This window comes from Penicillium argentinense (genome assembly GCF_028826775.1).
Source record: "Penicillium argentinense strain IBT 30761 chromosome Unknown utg000005l_segment0_segment0, whole genome shotgun sequence".
Lineage (NCBI taxonomy): Eukaryota > Fungi > Ascomycota > Eurotiomycetes > Eurotiales > Aspergillaceae > Penicillium > Penicillium argentinense.
The window spans coordinates 2,456,150-2,474,002 of record NW_026622664.1 but is presented as its reverse complement, the minus strand read 5'-3'; the positions used below and the strand labels follow the sequence as shown (position 1 = coordinate 2,474,002).

Below are 17,853 nucleotides of genomic sequence, written 5' to 3'. Positions count from 1 at the left end.
CAATTAGATGTTCGGAAAAAAAGTTTAGATGGAGGGAGAGCCACCGACAAGGTCGACGATCTTGCTGGCCACTGCAGAGGGGTATCCACGCGACATCATCTCCTGGACGATGACGGTGGCACTGGCGTGGTCGTCGGCAGTGAGGAAAGCGCGGGTCATAGCCTCGTAGGTGCTAGGCTCGCGCTTCTCAAGACCAATGCTGTCGTAGATGGCCTTGGCCTTGGAGACGTTGCCCTCGGTGGCCCATCCATGGATGAGAGTGTTGGCGATGTAGGCGGTCATCTCAACGTTGCGCTGCATCATGTTCTTGACGACGTCCTCGGTTTCAGCGACACGGTTGTTGGCGACCATGGCCTCGAAGAGAGCCTGGTACATGCAAGGCTGCGGGCGCACGCGGCGGTCGGAGACAACGGAGTCAAAGACCTTCCGGGCGGCGGGCAGGTCGTGCTGGACACAACCCTGGGCGTGGATAAGTGAGGCGTAGTGAACGGCATCGGGCTGCTGACCGGCGGCCTTCATTGATTGCAGGACCTTCTCCGCAGCAACCATATCAACCGGCTCGAGCGAGGCGTGAGCATCAATGAGAAGCTTGTAGGTGTGCATAGTGGGCTTGATGTTCCGGGATTGCATGCGCTCGTAGTAGGCCAGGACCTTGCTGCGGTCACGCTTAGTGTTCAGGAAGTACTGGATCATGGAGTTGTAAGGAGCCGGGCGGGGCTTGTAGTTGGGCATGGACTCCATCTCCTCGAACATCTCCTCGGCGAAACGCTCATCGCTGACACGGCAAAGGGCGTTGACGATAGTACCATAGGTGACACTGGTCGGACGGACGTTGTTGGCGCGCATCTCAGCAAAGTAGGCGAGGCAGTCGTCGATACGGCGGGCCTTGCCGAGCTTTCCGATGAGAGCATTGTACAGGAAAGAAGTGGGCTCGACTCCCTCGGCAACAGCACGGTGGAAGATCTTCAGAGCCTCGGTGGCCTCGTCGAAGGTCTTCGTCGACTCCTTGAGGGTGGTGATGTACAGGCCAAAGGTGTTGGCAGAAGGCGCAGATCCCAGACCCAGCAGTTGCTGGTGGAACTGGCCTGCCAGGTGACGGTCACCGAGGGTGAGACAGGCAGCAACCATAGCATCCAGAATCGAGACCCAACCGTACTGGACGGCGTTGTAAGCCGGGTTGAGAGGAACGTCGACACGGGCCATATCGTGGATCTCCTGAACCAGCTCCATACGGCCGATCTTAGCAGCGGCAGTGATCATTTTCGCATACGTGATGTAGCGAGGGTGACGACCAATGCGGCGCATGTTCTTCAAGCGGATCAACGACTCGTTGAGGTGAACATCGGCTCGGCCAGTGGTCTTCTCAAGCTCTTCAGCGATGAGAGCAGATCCACGGAAGTCGGTGGCATGAGCATACGGGTCAAAGGAATCAGGGCTCGAAGGGGTCGTGATCGAAGTGTCAGCCGCTGAGACGGGACTGTGGCGCTCAGAGACCAGAGAGCCCTGGCTCGACGCATCTAGATGATCCTGCCACCTCTTGGCGATCTCGGGATGAGTCGCGAAAAGCTTGGAAACGGCCTGGTCAATCAAACTGGAAGTGTAGGCATCCAACGGGAGCGAACCCGACAGGGCGACGTCGAGCATGTGGGCAAAGCGGACGGGGTGAGCAACATCGAACACCATGGCACTGTTGCTAGCGAGCATGCCAGCCTGGACCTGGAGAGCGAGGGTGAGATCAGCAGGGCCCATCTGGGAAATCCCCATGGGGCCCAGGCTAGCGACAGCATGCTCGGCGAGAGGAGACACCAGACCGCCATTCTCGACCATCGACCACAACAGGGTCATGCAAGCTTGCGGCGAGAGAACAGCGGCCGTCTGCATGAGGACACGACCGAAGAGGTGAAGAGACTCGGTGACCTGTTCTCTGGTGGCGGCGCCGACAGCAGTCTGGTTAAGAGAGGCCTTGCGAATACGAGTGAACATGTTGCGGGCCTCATGGAGACCCTCGTCGACATGACCGCTCTTGAATTGCGCTACCGCATACATAGCGGTCGGCTGCACCATATCCGGGGTTGCCTGACCCACCGTGTTCAGCATGATCCACAAGGAACGGGCCGCTGAAACATTGCCCCGGCGAATGTGCAGGGCGAGGAGGGAGATGGCGGGCTTCTGGCGGATGGCAGGCGCGGTCGAAAGGCGATCGTAGGCCTCGGAGGCAGTGGTGAGATCGCCGGCATCAGCCGCGGTCATGCAAATCTGGGATATGGCCTGATCGCGGGCCTCATCATGCAATTGCTCCTTGGCTTGCTCCAGCGCCTTGCCGTACTCGCCGGCCTTGAGCGACTGTTGCACCAGACCGTCCTGCACAATAACCTCTTCGATAGCCGCCCATCGGCTCTCGCGCTCGGTCACTTCGTCAAAGGAGGAGCGAATCCGGTCAAGGAAGTGCATGGCACCGTCTTCCTTGCCGCAGGTCATGTAGGCTCGGATCACGGCGGCATAAACTTCTCCATCCAGACGCTGGACAATGCTGAAGACTCCGCTGTCGTCAGAGACAGCAAGAGAGCGGTACTCATTGTAGCATTCGACCGCGCTCTTGAGGTCACTGACGCCGGCGAAGGCATCGATCATGAATGGGAAGATAGATGCATGCGGGGTGACCTTTTGCTGTTCCATGTGAGAATAAATCCGGATCATATCCTCCATGTTACCCTCGCGGGCACAAGCAATGATCAGCTGACGGTAAAGGTCGACGGGGAAAGCCAGACGCGAGTGTCGAGATACGGCGGTATCAAATAGCTTCACGGCGATGGCAAGAGAGTGGTCCTCGGCCAGGATGTCGCGCTCCAGCTCGCTGGACTGCAGCATGAACTTGCCGGGCTCCTCCATGCCACCATAGCGGGTGCGCTCCTGCTCCAGAACCTCCTTGGCATTGATCGTTTCATGTGCCTGGGTAACCAGCAGTTGAACGAGCGTCTGATAAGTGTCTTCGTCGGGAATTACCCTGCGACGGAGCATATCAGAGTACACGTCCAACGCCTTAGGAATTGCCTGGGTCGTCTCGGGGTGCAGGCGAATGGCAGCGACGAGAAGGGCGTTGTATGCCTCCACAGTCGGAGTCAACCCACCACGAAGCACAGCTTGGAAGGCCATAGGAATGTCGGCATACTTCTTCTCCACACACAGCTGCACAATTTGATTCGAAGCGATCTTGGTCGCCTCAGATGCGGCATCGGAGAGAACAGATTCCTCGACCGCAGATTCGGCCGCGGTTTCGTGTCCTTCAGTTGCCTCCTCCGCTTGTGCTTGCTCCTCCTGAATCTGAATTTCCCGGGCGACAGCCTCCTCTACTTGAGCGCTGACATTCTCGTTCACGGCGGCCTTGGTGGGATGGGGCGGTTCGGGCGAGGCGGTGCGTTCCTCCTTGGCCTCTTCGATGTCCTCGGCGGAGGGTTTCCAACCAATGCGACGCTTGAATTGGAACTGTCTCCAGTCGCTGTCATCGCCGGTCTGCTGGGCATGTTGCCAGGCGGCGTAGTAGGCGGCTAGACCGAAATCACCGTTACTCGAGCCACCCTGGCTGGCCTTGGCGCCGGCGCCGGACGAGCTCGACGCGTTGAAGGCATTTTGCAGTTGGGTGCGGGAGAATTTGGCGGGTTGGGAGGCGATGGAGTTGAAGGTGGTCGACGACGCGTAGGTGGACTGCGACGCCGCCACTACCGACTGAGCATAGCCATGGGTGAAGGCTTTGGTGAAACTCTGGCGCGCGAGGTGGGTGAATGGCTTGAAAACCATTTATCTTGCGGGAGACCTCTTCAGAGTGAAGAGGCAATGCTAGAGGCGCGCTCAGTTAGTATTGATTCACGAGACAGGCCGCGCAGGGAGGAGGCGCGTGGTCGGACATCAGCAGCCGGCATACCTTGCACTCAGAGTAATAATTTAGATGCAGGCTCATTGAACGACCCTCAGTCGCCAATGAACGCGCGAATGCGATAGGATGGGAAGGGTTGGTTTAGAGGGGAAAAGACCTGGAGTGAACCGGTCTTTTTCGGCAGGTGGTGTGATAATGGGAAGAAAAGCGAGTAGGGGAAAAGGAAGCCTAAAACCCCAGCGGAAGCCTGTCAGAAATAATGGCGGAAATCGGATTCTGGAAGGAGATGGAGTCGCACACTGGGAGTGGACCAGTTTCCTTAGGGCCGATCTTCTCCGGAGAATCCTCTGGATGTACTCAGTACTTTCCACCAGTGCCAACGGGGCTAATTACGGTAGGTTCTTTTTACAATCGCCCTGTCTCCTCGAGGACGGGGCGCGTACACGGTACAGCCACAGGCCGCCCTTTCTCTGCGCAGTCCCGACACGTCAATCCTCGGAGCCCCCCGCGGGCTTGTATGTATGTACAGTACTTGGGAGGCAAGTACATTCAGTCGAGGCAGTGCACGCCGCGAGTACCCGTGGGAGATGTACTCCCGCTGGCATTGCCCCGGTTCCTGCCAGCAGGTCAGCTGGCCCAGAGGGAAAAACAGGCCCAGCAGCCAATCAGCGGGAGTGGAATGGCGACTAGTGAACCATGAAAAAGGGGGGTTCCTGGATGAGTCACGTCGTTTCCGATTCTTTTTCTTGCGCAGGCTCTGCTGCCCGTCGGAGGTGCAACCCCTTTCCCCGGCTCGGCCTCCCGGTTGGCCCGACGGGCTTAACGGCGATTGGCACTCCGGATACGAGCAGCTTTCTAAACATGATCAGAGATGAGATTTGTTCGATTACAATATGAGGCGTTTGAATCACGTGTAGGGCATGGGATTTTTTGGCATGTGTCTTGCCAGTTGAAGATGTCTCCAGTCTATCTATCCATATACAGCGTATACATTCAGAATATTGTATACACCTCAAGTATCCAAAAAGTACCAGAGCTAACCCTTGGTGTTTAGTGTGTTAAGGAGTAGTGTTCGGAGCACGGAGAACTTCGTCCGAGTCCTAACACCGTTTTCCTGAAGACGAAACACTGGCTGCGAGCTGAGACAACGCTGTGTCCGCTGACTAATACAAACATTCAAAGTTTCAAAAAAGCATAAGGTCACGTGGGGCAGTTTGTGTGAGTTTGTCTTGGTTTGTCCGAGTTTGCTCTGTTTGTCTGAATTAGCTGTTTGCCTGACAGGAAGAACCGTGGTTGCACCCGTCTATGACAGACAAAGCCCTCTAGTCTACACCCATTCTGATGTCAAGACCAACAGAACTAGAACAATCGACAAGTCAGTACGAAATAAGAGGAAAGCCGGTTTCCTCAAATATGAAAATATGATTTCTTGGTTCTCCAATCCCCAACGGCTGGTCACTCGGAATGACTGGCTGATCAGAGCGACAACACACCCGTGGGCCTGCCCAGCTTAAGTATCCCGAGTCCAGTGAGCAGCCACTGGGACCAAAGTACTGTTCGACTGTGCCTACATTTCGTTGCATCCGCGTCGCCCAATATGAAGAACCGCAGGAGTAGAGACCGATCTGACGTCAGCCAGTTCTCGTTGATAATCGTCGACGCTCGGACATCTGCCCAGAGACTTTGCGCTGCCGATCGATTCCCGCGTCCCGTGGTCCCAGCTTGATCATCGCGGGGGCGGAGGGGAAGGCGACATGGAGAGGCCTGACGCTTTGCAAAACAGTGTTGGTCAGGATTCATTTTGCGGTTGGAATCTGTCACTGGCCTACCATTGACTTATTTAGCCACCTTGCGACTGAATTCGAATTCAAGGAATCGATTCGATATACATATCGGTGCAGCAACCCGGCTCTATTCGATTCGCTTTTCGATCCGACTAGATATCACACAATATGATAGACATGTGTTACATCCCCGCATGTATCACACAGCTCATCGGAATCCTCCGCGAGGCATTTGTAAATCATAGACGATGAGGTGCGAAACGAGTCCAGGCTATCAACATCGGTTCCACCACGAAGGCCCGTGTCAAAGGCCATGAGCAGACGGGGTACCGCAAAGGAAGGGACCTGCATCAGATCATCCTGGAGTGAATTCAAGTGAACCCTTGTCCGACAATAGCCCGTCAAAATAGAAAATTGTCCAAACTCAAAAGGTACCAAACCCTCCAGGGTCCATACAATGAAGTATAATTAGCATGACTCACAAGCGGGTTGATATGTATACGAAGTAACCTGCCCCAATAACCCTAGGCAGGTAACCGCATTGATGATACCTCAGGAGGAAAGAGGTCTCGCCCGTCTTTACATCATTTGTTGGTCTTGAGGTGGTTGGCGACGTACATCTGTGATTTAACAGATTTTTTTGGGGATGGTTTGGTCCACTGTACTCCACTCCATGCGCCGTGTCCAGGATTGCATCATAGGTCATGCCCGCACTGTTGATCTCCAAGCCCAGCGGCAGACAGTTGCTACCGTACGTTTCATCAGTTCCTGGCGAGATCCAAAGCGCAGGATGAGATCCACCATTTCCACAAATTTCGCACGCTACCAAGCCATCGACGCCTTTTCGAGGCATTGGCGTCTCATCTGCATGCGCGTACCGATATATAAAAGTGGTGCCATTCTGCACTAAACCTCTCCATCGGCTAAACGCCTGGCGGGAAACGACGGGCGGAAAAGAAGCAATGCCAAGTAAGTCCGACGGACACTGCCAGAATCAGCCAAAGCCCCGCAATCCACGCCTTTTGTTCGGCACCCGGAATCGACATGGAGCATTCTGCCTTATTTGGCGGCCACGTGATGCCGGAAATACGGGATGGCGTCAGGGTCCGTGACTCGGATTGCTTTCGCCCTACGCCGATCATCCCGTGGAGACAAAAAGGTGGGTCCATACTTCGTTATTCAATCAAGATTCAAAATGACAGTTCAGATTCGAAGCCTACCCGTTAGTCCACTCCCAGAGACATGGCCACATGGCCCGGCTAGGCTTGGCTTAAGGATTTTTATTGCATTTTTTCAATTTTATCTTCTTTTCGTGAGGATTCCCGAGGAAAGGAAGGTTTCGAGAAGCGGCCTCAACCGCCATCTAGGGTATACTTCTCCCAAACTCCCGCGTGGCTAACACCAGGAGTCAGTGTGACCTGAACATGTAAGGACATGGAATAGAGCGACTAAGAAGATAGGCCTGCGTAGTGTATACTAGTCGGCTAGGGTGCCTTACATATGGTAAAAAAGAAAGGGAAAGAAAGGGAAAAAAAAAAAAAAAAAAAAAAAACGGGCCTGCAGTAGAATCCGTGACACAGAGAGGGGTAGCTTGCAGAGCCACTAGGAAGTTCTGCATGAAGCTTTGGAGGGGACTGCAAGCCCCCCGCGCTTTATAGTGGCTCCCCAAGGTGATATGGGCTCATGTACGATGATGTCCAACCGTCTAGGCCACGCCCAGGGCTCGCCAATTGCTATGGCCATTGCGCGCGGCAGTCAGCAAAGAGTATTCATCGTCGAGCCACTAGAGCCGGTGGGTCTAGATCGTCGCTCCCATGACGATACTCATTTCCTCGCAAGGACCCTTCCCGCGTCATCCGTACCTGGCAATGTCGCGTTCGTGCTAGACCGCTCTCTAGGGCCCAACCGATGCGGCCTGGAGAGATATTGCAGTTAACGCGATGGCAAAGAAGCCTCATCCAAGGCTCCTCAGAGTCTGGTTCTCCGAAGCCATCACCACAAAATTGCTAACCACCCTTGTTCGGCCTCTTCGTCCCGTTCGGCGCGAGCCACTGCCGGGCTATCCGGTATGAGCTTCCCTGTCCGGTGACAATCCACATTGTGGCTACTGACCGCTCACGGTCTGCTTGGCGAATGATTTTTCCTTTGGGAAATCGTGGAGAACGAGGATCGGAGAGAGCGCGCGCTGCTTATAAATTGCGCTGGGCCCCCAGGATGCGGTGCGAAAGGCGCATATACACACCGGCCCCCCTCATCCCACCTTTTTCCCCTTTAGCTCCGGAAGCTACTACTCATACACCCTCCTGTACAGCTTCATTTCTTTACAAAGCTACCTCCATCATGGTCTCGCAAACACTCGTGGAGACGCCGCACCATCCTGGGCGCACCGGCCGCGGCTCTGAAAGCGATAGCTCTCTCGATGAGATCGCGACCGAGAAGCAGAAGATTTTTGTGTCCGCGCTGGGCAAGCATGGAAAGGACCTTGACAATTCGGCGTCGCCGAAGCGCTGGAAAAGCTTCTGGACTTCATTCCGATACCTCGCCAACTTGACCCCTAGGCAAGTCGACGATTTCATGGCCTCATATGTTATCTACAACCTCGATTGGTCAGATGAGAAGCAGATGACCGAGACCTTGGGCCCCAATTATCAGGAGAAGGTTGGCGACTGTTTGAAGTCGTACTATGGAGTGCTTAACCACCTTTGCGCCTTGGGAGACGTCGAGAAGATGTACATCCCTCCCTGGATGAGTCGCAAGTCCACTGTCCTGGAGAACCAGATCCTCTACGAGCGCTCAATTGCGCAAAATATTGGCCTGTCTGCCGGCAGCAAGGTCCTTGATCTCGGCTGCGGTCGTGGTCGTGTCGCCGCGCACATGGCACAATACTCCGGGGCGCAAGTCACCGGCCTGAACATCGATCCAAACCAAGTCGCGCAAGCGCAAAGCTTCAACGAGGAGCGCGGCCTGCAGAACACCTTCGTCCAACAAGATTTCAACAACCTGCCTTTGCCCTTTGCGAACGAGAGCTTCGACGCCTTCTACCAGATCCAAGCCCTGAGTCTGTGCAAGGACCTGCCGGCGCTCTTCACCGAGATTTTCCGTATCGTCAAGCCCGGCGCAAAGATATCCCTGCTGGACTGGATCAGCCTGCCGGCATACGAGCCGACCGACCCGGAGCATGCAGAACTGATGGGGCGGGTGAAGCCGTTGATCGGGGCCGTCGGCACCCCCACCCAGGAGAGTTTGGAGCAGGCGCTAACCCAGTCGGGCTTCGAGATCGTGAAATCCGAGAACGCGAGCATCGACGGTCTGCAGGCCCCACTAATCGACACCGTCGACCTGTACTTCCGCACCCTGCGCCAGTGTATCCTTGCCCTCGTCAAGCTGCACGTTTTGCCCCGCCACTTCAAGACCCTCATCAACCGCCTCTGTCTCGACGGACAGGCCTTCGTCAAGATGGATAACATGCGCCTGGCGACAACGAGCTACAGCATCATTGCGCAGAAGCCCAAGGCATAAATACGGGGTCATTGTGTGATGGATTTGTGATGCATACTATAATCCCTTTGTGTCGGTGTGGGGCTGGTCGTTTGGTGGTGTGATAGGAGACAGCCTGGTGTTGGCCTGACGGATTATCGCAGATATCCGATCAACTCGGATAGACCTTTAATACCCGTCGCGCCATGAAAACCTGGCTGTGTTCATGTTACGCGATGCAATCTTTCGCGAACGCGTGTTCGTCACTCCCTACCAGACTGTCTCTCGGCTTCGGCTTGCCGAGGCGACCCCAACCTCGGTCCCGGCTTCCTTTGCAGATTGGCCGAGCCAGACTCGGACCGTCCTCATCATACAAATACCCTGTACACTAATAAAACATTAGAGAGCTTGGGAGTTATGGCTTATTTTTTTTTTTTTTTTTTTTTTTTTTTTTTTTTTGGTGCTAGGTCTGGCATTTTACGATCATTGCAATTTGCGCTGGCAGCAGTTTATGGAGTTATTTCGGATAAACCGAGCATATTGCATATTGACATATCCTTGAAATCATAAGACGAGATAAAATTGCGACTGAAGTACACTAAGTGTGGAAACGACAAAGCGACCCTTGTAGTCACCTGAAGAACCAGCAAGGAGAGAAATTTAATACTCAAATCTTGAAAGATATGGATGGGCGAGTGCACCGGCTTATCAGATCATGACCAGAGCGGCAACTTCTGGTACTCACGCAGGGCAAACGCTGAGCGGCTCCTAGGGGCTGAACTCAGCCCGCTGTTCATTTCATGAGAAATGTGGCTTGAATAGAATGATTGCCAACTGACCACCTTGCGCCTAAAGAGGTTACGTCGTCGATTACGTTTTCGAGAAAACGTGCCGGGAGCAACTACCCTGCGGTACGTTGCACTAGTGTAGAAGCTGGGAGCAGCTATATCGCGGATTGGCAATTAGTTTCCGAAAAGGTCTTGAACACTGTTCAATCAATTGTCTCCAACTTGCGCAAAAAGATGAGCAATCAAGCGCCACAAAAATACTTCAAAGACAACACTTGATTCTCAACTGACTGAAATCGGAGAGGCTTTTCCTTTGGGATGTAGCGATGGACTGTAGCCTTATCATATCACATGAGATGTATTGGGCGCTTCTAGAACCGATGCTACAACCGAAATTGCTACCACAACCCCCACGGCAATATTGTTCCCCCGAATCGATTAGCTACGAACTAGATGGGAACCCTTAGGAATGTACTTCAAGGTAGGGACCTGAAGATAAGGGCGGCATGCGGTGGCCAGATCCCATAGCTTTCTTTGTCGGATCTTCTGTCTATTAAGTAATTGTTAGGGGTCTTGTAGAAACCTTAGTCTGAAGCCGTTACAGTGTTAGATTTTCCTATGATACTACACTAGCGCAAGCCTCGCTATCGAACAGATGATGGCTCTATCTGAGATTTGCATACTGGTGTCATTCTTAAAATGTACGACTGGCCGTGCAGGGGCAAAGAGGGAAAGGCTAATTCGAGATCTAGCCCGATCAAGGAAGGATATAGATCAGAACATGAGCAGCAATCGTCTCGATGATGACGCATGGATCTGGATTTAACGGAGTGATTGGTGGCAGCCAGCTGATTGCAACATCCAATTCCTGCTCGTTATTCGTTGACCGGAGCCATTTCCCTTGGCATGCTTTAACAGGCTGTGGTGCAACTTGGACCCGCGCTAGCCTCTTTTAGGAGAATTCGATACATCCTTACCTCCCCCACTGAACCGCTTCCTCCTTTAATTCTCTCTCCAGCCCACGGCCTGCGATATCTTCATCCACGCTACATTCAATCTTATCGAGCGACCACCCACTGCTCGTTGTGAATTCCGATCCCTCGTCTGCCCACCCGACACGCACATTGCGGGGCACCGACACCCAACATAAACATTATCGGTCCCGCCCCGCCTTTTTCCCTCCAGAAAACCCACGATCGATATCCATGCCACCCCTACCCTCCCCAGTAACGGCCCTTTCGGCGCCAGGAAAGGTCCTCCTTACTGGCGGCTACCTTGTGCTCGACCGTAACTACACGGGCACCGTATTCGCTCTCGATGCGCGCATCCATGCTATTGTCCAGCAGCTAAGGAGAAGCCATCGCCGTGGAACCTCGGGGTCGACAACGGAAACCAAACCCACTGGCCTCGGTACAGAGGCGCACCCGTGCGGTGCAGTGGTGGAGGACCAGGATGCAGAGGATACTATTGTTGTGCGCTCTCCGCAGTTCGTTGATGCCGTCTGGGAATATGGTGTGCAGCGATGCGATAATGGTGGGGGAGTTCAGGTGCTCCAGAAAGGCAATGGGTACGATGCGATTGTCTAGTCACAGTTGTTCTTGAAAAATGCGCTAACAAATGTACTGCTAACAGCCCTCGGAATCCCTTCGTCGAGACCTCTTTGAACTACGCCTTGACCTATATTAGCTATGTCGCCGATTCCAAAGACTTCGGCTCGCTGTCGGTAACCATCCTGGCTGATAACGACTACTACTCCGAAACGGCTACCTCTAGAGGCACCGCGACCAAGGGACATGGTGCGCGCTTCGCCAACTTCGGCGTTCCGCTATTCGAAGCCCACAAGACGGGACTCGGCTCGTCCGCTGCACTGGTCACTGCGCTTGTCTCTGCTCTGGTGATTCACCGGACCATGCAGGCGGAAGACCTCGGTAATGGCCGAGACAAGCTTCATAATCTGGCCCAAGCAGCGCATTGTGCAGCTCAGGGCAAGGTGGGCTCAGGGTTCGATGTGGCCTCTGCTGTCTACGGCTCCTGCTTGTACAAGCGGTTTACACCGGCTATCCTGGAATCTGTTGGAGATGTAGGCACCACCGGATTCGAAGAACGACTGTTCCGGATTGTTGAGGATGTCGACCCCGAGCATCCTTGGGACACCGAGTGCGTGGACTTCGGGATGCAACTCCCGCGCGGGATGCAGATGGTTCTGTGTGACGTGGAATGCGGTTCGCAGACTCCCTCTATGGTTAAGAAGGTCCTCGAATGGCGTAAAAACAGCCGCCGGGAGGCTGATATTCTGTGGGCTGGTCTCCAGAACAATAACGAACGGTTGCGCCAGGAACTCAAGCGCTTGGCACAGCACCCCGATGCCATCACCGACACCGACTTCTCCGAGATCAGCACCTTTATCCAACGCTCGCGCGTTCACCTTCGCACTATGACTTCCCAGACTGGAGTCCCCATTGAACCGAAGGTGCAGACCGAACTACTGGATCGCATTACTGAACTTGACGGTGTCATTGGTGGTGTGGTGCCGGGTGCGGGAGGATATGATGCTATTGCGCTGTTGATTCGGGATGACCCTGCGGTCATCGCGCGACTGAATGAGATGTTCCAGAACTACGAGAGTGCTGTGGAGGATGACTTTGGAGGCAAGATCGGCAACGTTCGCCTCCTGGGCGTCCGGCACGGCTCGGAGGGCGTGAAGAACGAGATGCTGGATCAGTACGCTGGTTGGGTCTAAACCAGGGAGTGACTTTCTGTTTCTTCGACGTTTCTGGCTGCAAATCGACGAGGCAACTCAACATGAACTGACACCGACAAAGTACCTCGGCCGCTGACTTGTTGTACCCTGAGCTAGATGGCCCACGGTGCGCAGCTTCCGGCCCACCTGAACAAGAATTTGTGCGAATCACAGCCTTATTATTCTGGGACACTGGCGGATCTGACTCGGATGCGCACATTATTCCCAAATGTCCCTCTGGGCTCCTATCTGTCGCTCTGCATGCATAACCCAATATTGACTCCGCACTCGTGCCTCCCCTGCATATGCAGCACGAGGCCCATACCGAGGTCACTCGTCCCAACCCCCTCACCGTGTGCGACTGCATTTGTGTATCTATATTTCAGTGCAGCCTGATTCAGGGTGTGACTTGAAGTGGAGAGGCAGATTGGGACATGAATTCGGCACGTCATTGATATCCCGCGCGTGGTCCTAAGTTTTCGGAAAAAGCTTAGTATGCGAAGAAATTCTAGTTTCACTTATTCCCCGTCTACCATTCTCGGCCAGCTCCCAAGTAGACAGTATTGTGTATATGGACATTGCGTAGCATGGTTTGACCAAAGAGTAACAGGGTGATTGCCTGGGGACATGGTCGTCGTTTGAAACATATGATCAATCAGGAGAGGATCACGATAACATGATTAATGAAGAAATCGCCATGGCCTAAAGTATTTATTTGCAGACCTAGACACGCGACTCGTAAACCTGCACTCCATACCGAACTCCTCGGCCCCGGGGGCCCCTCTGCGACTATCCAGTCTGGACGGGACCAGGCGCGGAATGCAAACAAGTTGGCGTTTCTTGGCCGGACCCGACCTTAGTCTGTTCCCCGGATCTTCCTTATCAGCCATTACCACCTTTCCACCCCCATCTCAACAGGCCTCTCTGCCCGTCTCCTACTCATTTCATCGGATTCTTACTGTGCCAGTGCTGGGGCTCTGTATAGCTCTCGGCCTTCTCCAGTCTATCTGTGCTGTTTCGTCTCGTTCAAGGCCTTTGTCCGTCGATCCCCTTACCGGCTTTGCGGCCTCCTCGCTCTCACGCCCCTCGAGTCGCCCATGTCCTTCGTTTGACGAGAGCCTCCTTATCAATTCAAGCCCTGTACAGAAGCTGCGGCATCCAGCGTCCGGACCCGATCCCCACGAAGGGAAAGACTCTTGCACGCCTCCCGCTTAGTCGACTCCTCACGTCCGGACCGATCAACCACCTCCGCCTTTCGCTCCCACCTCCTCATTGCTCTGCTTTCCCCTCTCCGTTGACCAGTCGCCCCCTTTCCCCCGGGACTGCCAATTGTCACCTAGCGTCGGGGAAGTCCCAGTCATGTCCTCGAACGACCACCCTGAATCCGGGGCGCCCGAGCCCAATGACAAGCACGAGTCGGAGGCCACCACTTCTCCGCAGGACGACCAGCCCCAGGCTACGGCGACCGAGCCGACATCTGCGTCCACCAACTCTGACCCTGTCGCCGAGCCCGCGAGTTCAACCGCGCAGTCCCCCAGCGTCCAGTCAGGCGACGCCGCTCTAGAGCCTCCAAACAGCCACCCCGCAAGCGGTGGCGATACTGTCGTCGCCCCCATGACAGCAACGACTAGCTCCACGACAACACCCGCCAACGACACCTCCACCACTGTCGCGCAACCCCAAACCGATGATATCCCCAAAATGGATACCGAAGAAACAAAGAACACATCGGAACATTCGTCGGAGCAATCTGAGGATATCTCGGGGAAGGAGGTCGAGGATGCCGGCCCATCACTGGTCATCACATTGCTGTTGACTACCGGTTCGCGTCACCCATTCACCATCGATGGGAAGTACTTGCGGAAACGATCCGTCAGTGTCGAGAATAATGACCCGTTCGCGATGAGTGTCTACACGTTGAAGGAGTTGATTTGGCGCGAGTGGCGATCTGGTAAGTCTCGCACTCGACCGGGCGGCAGGCCGCCCGCGAATGCCCGCCCAATTACGATATCTAACCATTGACTTTAATGGTTATAGACTGGGAAACCCGTCCATCGTCACCAAGCTCGATTCGATTGATCTCTTTTGGTAAACTGCTGGATGACAAGTCTCCGCTCTCTGGTAAGTTTCAACTTGTCCCGTATGCATCAAAGTAAAGGTCTTCTAACCAAGCTGAATAGATTCCAAATTCAACAAGGATGCACCCAATGTCGTGCATATGACCGTCAAGCCTCAGGAAGTCGTTGATGAAGAGGATGCTAAGGGAGCCAAGTCTCAGCTCAGCCGAGAGCGCGAGGCAAGCGAGCGCAGTCCTGGATGCCGCTGCGTCATCCTATGAGCGTACAGGCTTGAGCGACGAGCATCATTGTCCCTAGTACAGCAGCTGTTCTTTCTGCTACATACCATCTCCCATCCCGCCTCGAAGTCTTCTCTCTATCATCACCTGTCACCTGTCGTGTCCAGTCGACCGAACCTGGCTGGGGCGGGATCAAATTTGACTGGCGTGAACATGGTCCTCTCGAATATGCATTCTGGAAGCGGCGTTAGGCGATTTCCCCTTTCTCTGTCATATTGTTATCGAGGTCATCTTTTATTCCACCCCCCGCCTTCATGTCGGTCGATTGGACTCCCCTCCGACATTCTCTCCTTATCCTGGGGGTCCAGCTCACTTTGTACATGGGGCATGATTCATCTTGTTCGCCGGTCGGCTCTCCACTTGCTGCAGTTCTACCGCTTCTTTCCTTGTTCTTTTCCAAAGCACCTTGTTCAATTTTCCCATCCCTCCATGCCACCCTTTCTATCTGGATACCCATTCGATCCCTTTGTTTTCCTGTTTCCCGTGTGATTTCATTCTCTGTATCGCCTGCCCCCGGACTTGTGTATCTACGAACCATTCACCCTCTTTATTCTCGCCTTTTCTTTTTAGGGTAGGCTTCTCGTAGTGTACACGCCATCGTCTCCATGCATATCACTGTTATTTGGGAGGTCTCCTGGAAGATAATTGAGTTCTCAATCAACGCAATCAACGACTGGAGCGCCTTCTACATGAAATGTGGTTTTGCTGAAACTACGACTGCTACTACTACTTCTAGCTCATTGCTGGCTTGGCTTATCGGTATAGTTGCATCAACAGGGAAGGATCGAGATGAACCAGAATAGATTGGATTAGCTACAACGTGGGTCTTCAATATTGACCAACGATGCATCCGCTCTGATAATCTATCTCTCTATCATAGACATCAAAGATGTAAGATAGAATTCAGGCGGGAGACTAATATGACATATCGACCAGAAAAAGCGATGCGGTAGAAAACGAGAAGCAAGAAAGAAAAAGTCGTGAGAGCTGCATTTAAAAGTCCATCTTCAGACGCTTCTCCATCTCGTCGTGGAAGGTAGGCGGTTCCCGGAACTCGTCGCCTTGAAAGAATCGACGTCAGAATATGTGGTTCATGGGGAGCGGACGAAGTATATCCATAAAGAGAAGTCTGCAAAAACTTACCAGTGAAAATGTCCTCCCATCCAATCTCCGCATCCCGACCACCAAGCGTCAAGATATCCTCGTGGACATTGCCACCCTTCATACCGCCCAGAACGGCAGGTCGGAAGGTGCTATCACGAACGATCTTCAGCTCCATGCCGCGGCGAACGGGCTCGGCAATACCGTATGCTCGTCGCAGACCCTCCATCTTCAACTGCTCTTGAGTAGCGCGCCAGGCGAGCAGGCGGGCCTCCAGCGGGTGTGACGAGGATGGGATGTCAGCAGCCGAGGGGTGGTTGGTTGAGGAGGCAGATGGGATGGCGGGAAGGGTGATCTTGTTGCGGAGAGTATCAGGGATACCGGGGGCGGAGGGGGCACCCTTTGAGGGGCGGGCAGAGCTGTGTTGTTGGCGGGTGTTGGTGTTGGAGGTTGAGTCGGCGTAACCGGCCGGAGGGGCAATGCGGAGAGACTGGTGAGGCTATTGTCAACAATTGTTCCAAAACTCAACAAGATATTGTCGATATGTAAGCTAGACATATGACCTAGCTATCGGAAGGCTGTTGACTCCGAACCCTTGCTGGGGTACATCGGAGGATGGCTCGATTGGAGAGTGCAGTCTCGACGAGGTCCGTAGCTTGATAACGTACCATTTTGGATGTTGTTGATGTGGTTTTTGCAGTGATTGAGGACGGACAATATTTAAGATTTCGAGGATAGCTGCAGCAACGGAAGAGGAAGATAGAGGAAGGTATGAAGCGGATGACCGAGATGCGGAGGACGGACGGCGTCAGGCAGAGAAGCAACAGCGCGTCCAGCTCCTCCGGCGGGCGGTTAAGACCAAGAGTGAATCCACGTGACCACAATTTCTCGTCCGCGATCTGAAGTCTAGCCTGATAGAAGCCATTTCCCTCCACGGCAACATAAAACAACCAAAATGCCCCAATTAAACCCGTCTTTGGCCCTCCGGGCCCTGCGAACTCTGGTCCAGCGTCCGACGCCATCTCTCGCCCCCCTCCGTACCCTCACAACCTCCACCCAGGGACTCGCCGGCCGAACAACCCCGATCACCACCCGCTTCAGCTTCCAACCCGTCTTCCGCAGCCAGACAGCGCTTTCCCTGTCAACCACTGCCCGCCGCGAATTCTCCAGCTCCCCTATTATCCGCGCCACCTACAACCAAGTGCGCCGAGGCTGCCGTCAGGGTCAGCGCGCACGCCGTGGACGGTCTCCGGCCTTGAAGGACCACCCGTCACTGAAGGGTGTGTGTCTGAAGACCGGTATCACCAAGCCCAAGAAGCCCAACTCTGGCGAACGCAAGACTGCTCGTGTTCGTTTGAGTTCTGGCAAGGTCGTTACTACCATTATTCCCGGTGAGGGCCACAACATTCAACAGCACAGTGTGGTTCAGGTTCGTGGTGGCCGTGCTCAGGATTGTCCTGGTGTGAAATACCATTTGGTTCGTGGTGCAATGGATCTGGTATGTTTTCCCCCTTTTTAATTCTCCAGAGAATAATTCCTAACCGTTCTTGAAGGGTGGTGTTGGAAGTCGACAGACTAGCCGTTCGAAGTACGGAACCAAGAAGCCCAAGGGCAACTAAATCGGATTTATACCTTACATTTTCAGTTGATGGCATAAAAGGGCAACGCTTCAGTCAGTCATGACCGAAAAATCAGCCAGAGCCATGCATCTTTGCTTTTCTTACTACTGTATTTGG

General features: G+C 54.1%; 6 protein-coding genes across 6 annotated transcripts; 4 read left to right on the top strand and 2 right to left on the bottom strand.

The window, feature by feature from the left end:
* Positions 1-24: 24 nt before the first annotated feature.
* Positions 25-3,795, bottom strand: N7532_005719 (pentatricopeptide repeat protein; the record flags this gene model as incomplete). Its single annotated transcript, XM_056618213.1, has 1 exon — positions 25-3,795. The coding sequence occupies one exon, from the start codon at positions 3,793-3,795 to the stop codon at positions 25-27; it is 3,771 nt and encodes a 1,256-aa protein (XP_056474372.1).
* A 4,200-nt stretch (positions 3,796-7,995) lies between these two features.
* On the top strand, positions 7,996-9,174 carry N7532_005718 (class I SAM-dependent methyltransferase; the record flags this gene model as incomplete). The annotated part of the gene is made up of 1 exon (XM_056618212.1): positions 7,996-9,174. One exon carries the CDS (start codon positions 7,996-7,998, stop codon positions 9,172-9,174), a length of 1,179 nt encoding a protein of 392 aa, XP_056474371.1.
* A 1,951-nt stretch (positions 9,175-11,125) lies between these two features.
* Positions 11,126-12,660, top strand: erg8 (phosphomevalonate kinase; the record flags this gene model as incomplete). Its single annotated transcript, XM_056618211.1, has 2 exons — positions 11,126-11,487; positions 11,553-12,660. The coding sequence occupies 2 exons, from the start codon at positions 11,126-11,128 to the stop codon at positions 12,658-12,660; spliced, it is 1,470 nt and encodes a 489-aa protein (XP_056474370.1).
* Positions 12,661-14,019: 1,359 nt separating this feature from the next.
* On the top strand, positions 14,020-14,998 carry N7532_005716 (uncharacterized protein; the record flags this gene model as incomplete). The annotated part of the gene is made up of 3 exons (XM_056618210.1): positions 14,020-14,611; positions 14,698-14,781; positions 14,841-14,998. The coding sequence occupies 3 exons, from the start codon at positions 14,020-14,022 to the stop codon at positions 14,996-14,998; spliced, it is 834 nt and encodes a 277-aa protein (XP_056474369.1).
* A 1,011-nt stretch (positions 14,999-16,009) lies between these two features.
* Positions 16,010-16,788, bottom strand: N7532_005715 (proteasome maturation protein; the record flags this gene model as incomplete). The annotated part of the gene is made up of 3 exons (XM_056618209.1): positions 16,010-16,077; positions 16,160-16,607; positions 16,786-16,788. 3 exons carry the CDS (start codon positions 16,786-16,788, stop codon positions 16,010-16,012), a joined length of 519 nt encoding a protein of 172 aa, XP_056474368.1.
* Positions 16,789-17,072: 284 nt separating this feature from the next.
* On the top strand, positions 17,073-17,736 carry N7532_005714 (mitochondrial 37S ribosomal protein uS12m; the record flags this gene model as incomplete). The annotated part of the gene is made up of 2 exons (XM_056618208.1): positions 17,073-17,615; positions 17,671-17,736. The coding sequence occupies 2 exons, from the start codon at positions 17,073-17,075 to the stop codon at positions 17,734-17,736; spliced, it is 609 nt and encodes a 202-aa protein (XP_056474367.1).
* Positions 17,737-17,853: the final 117 nt, after the last annotated feature.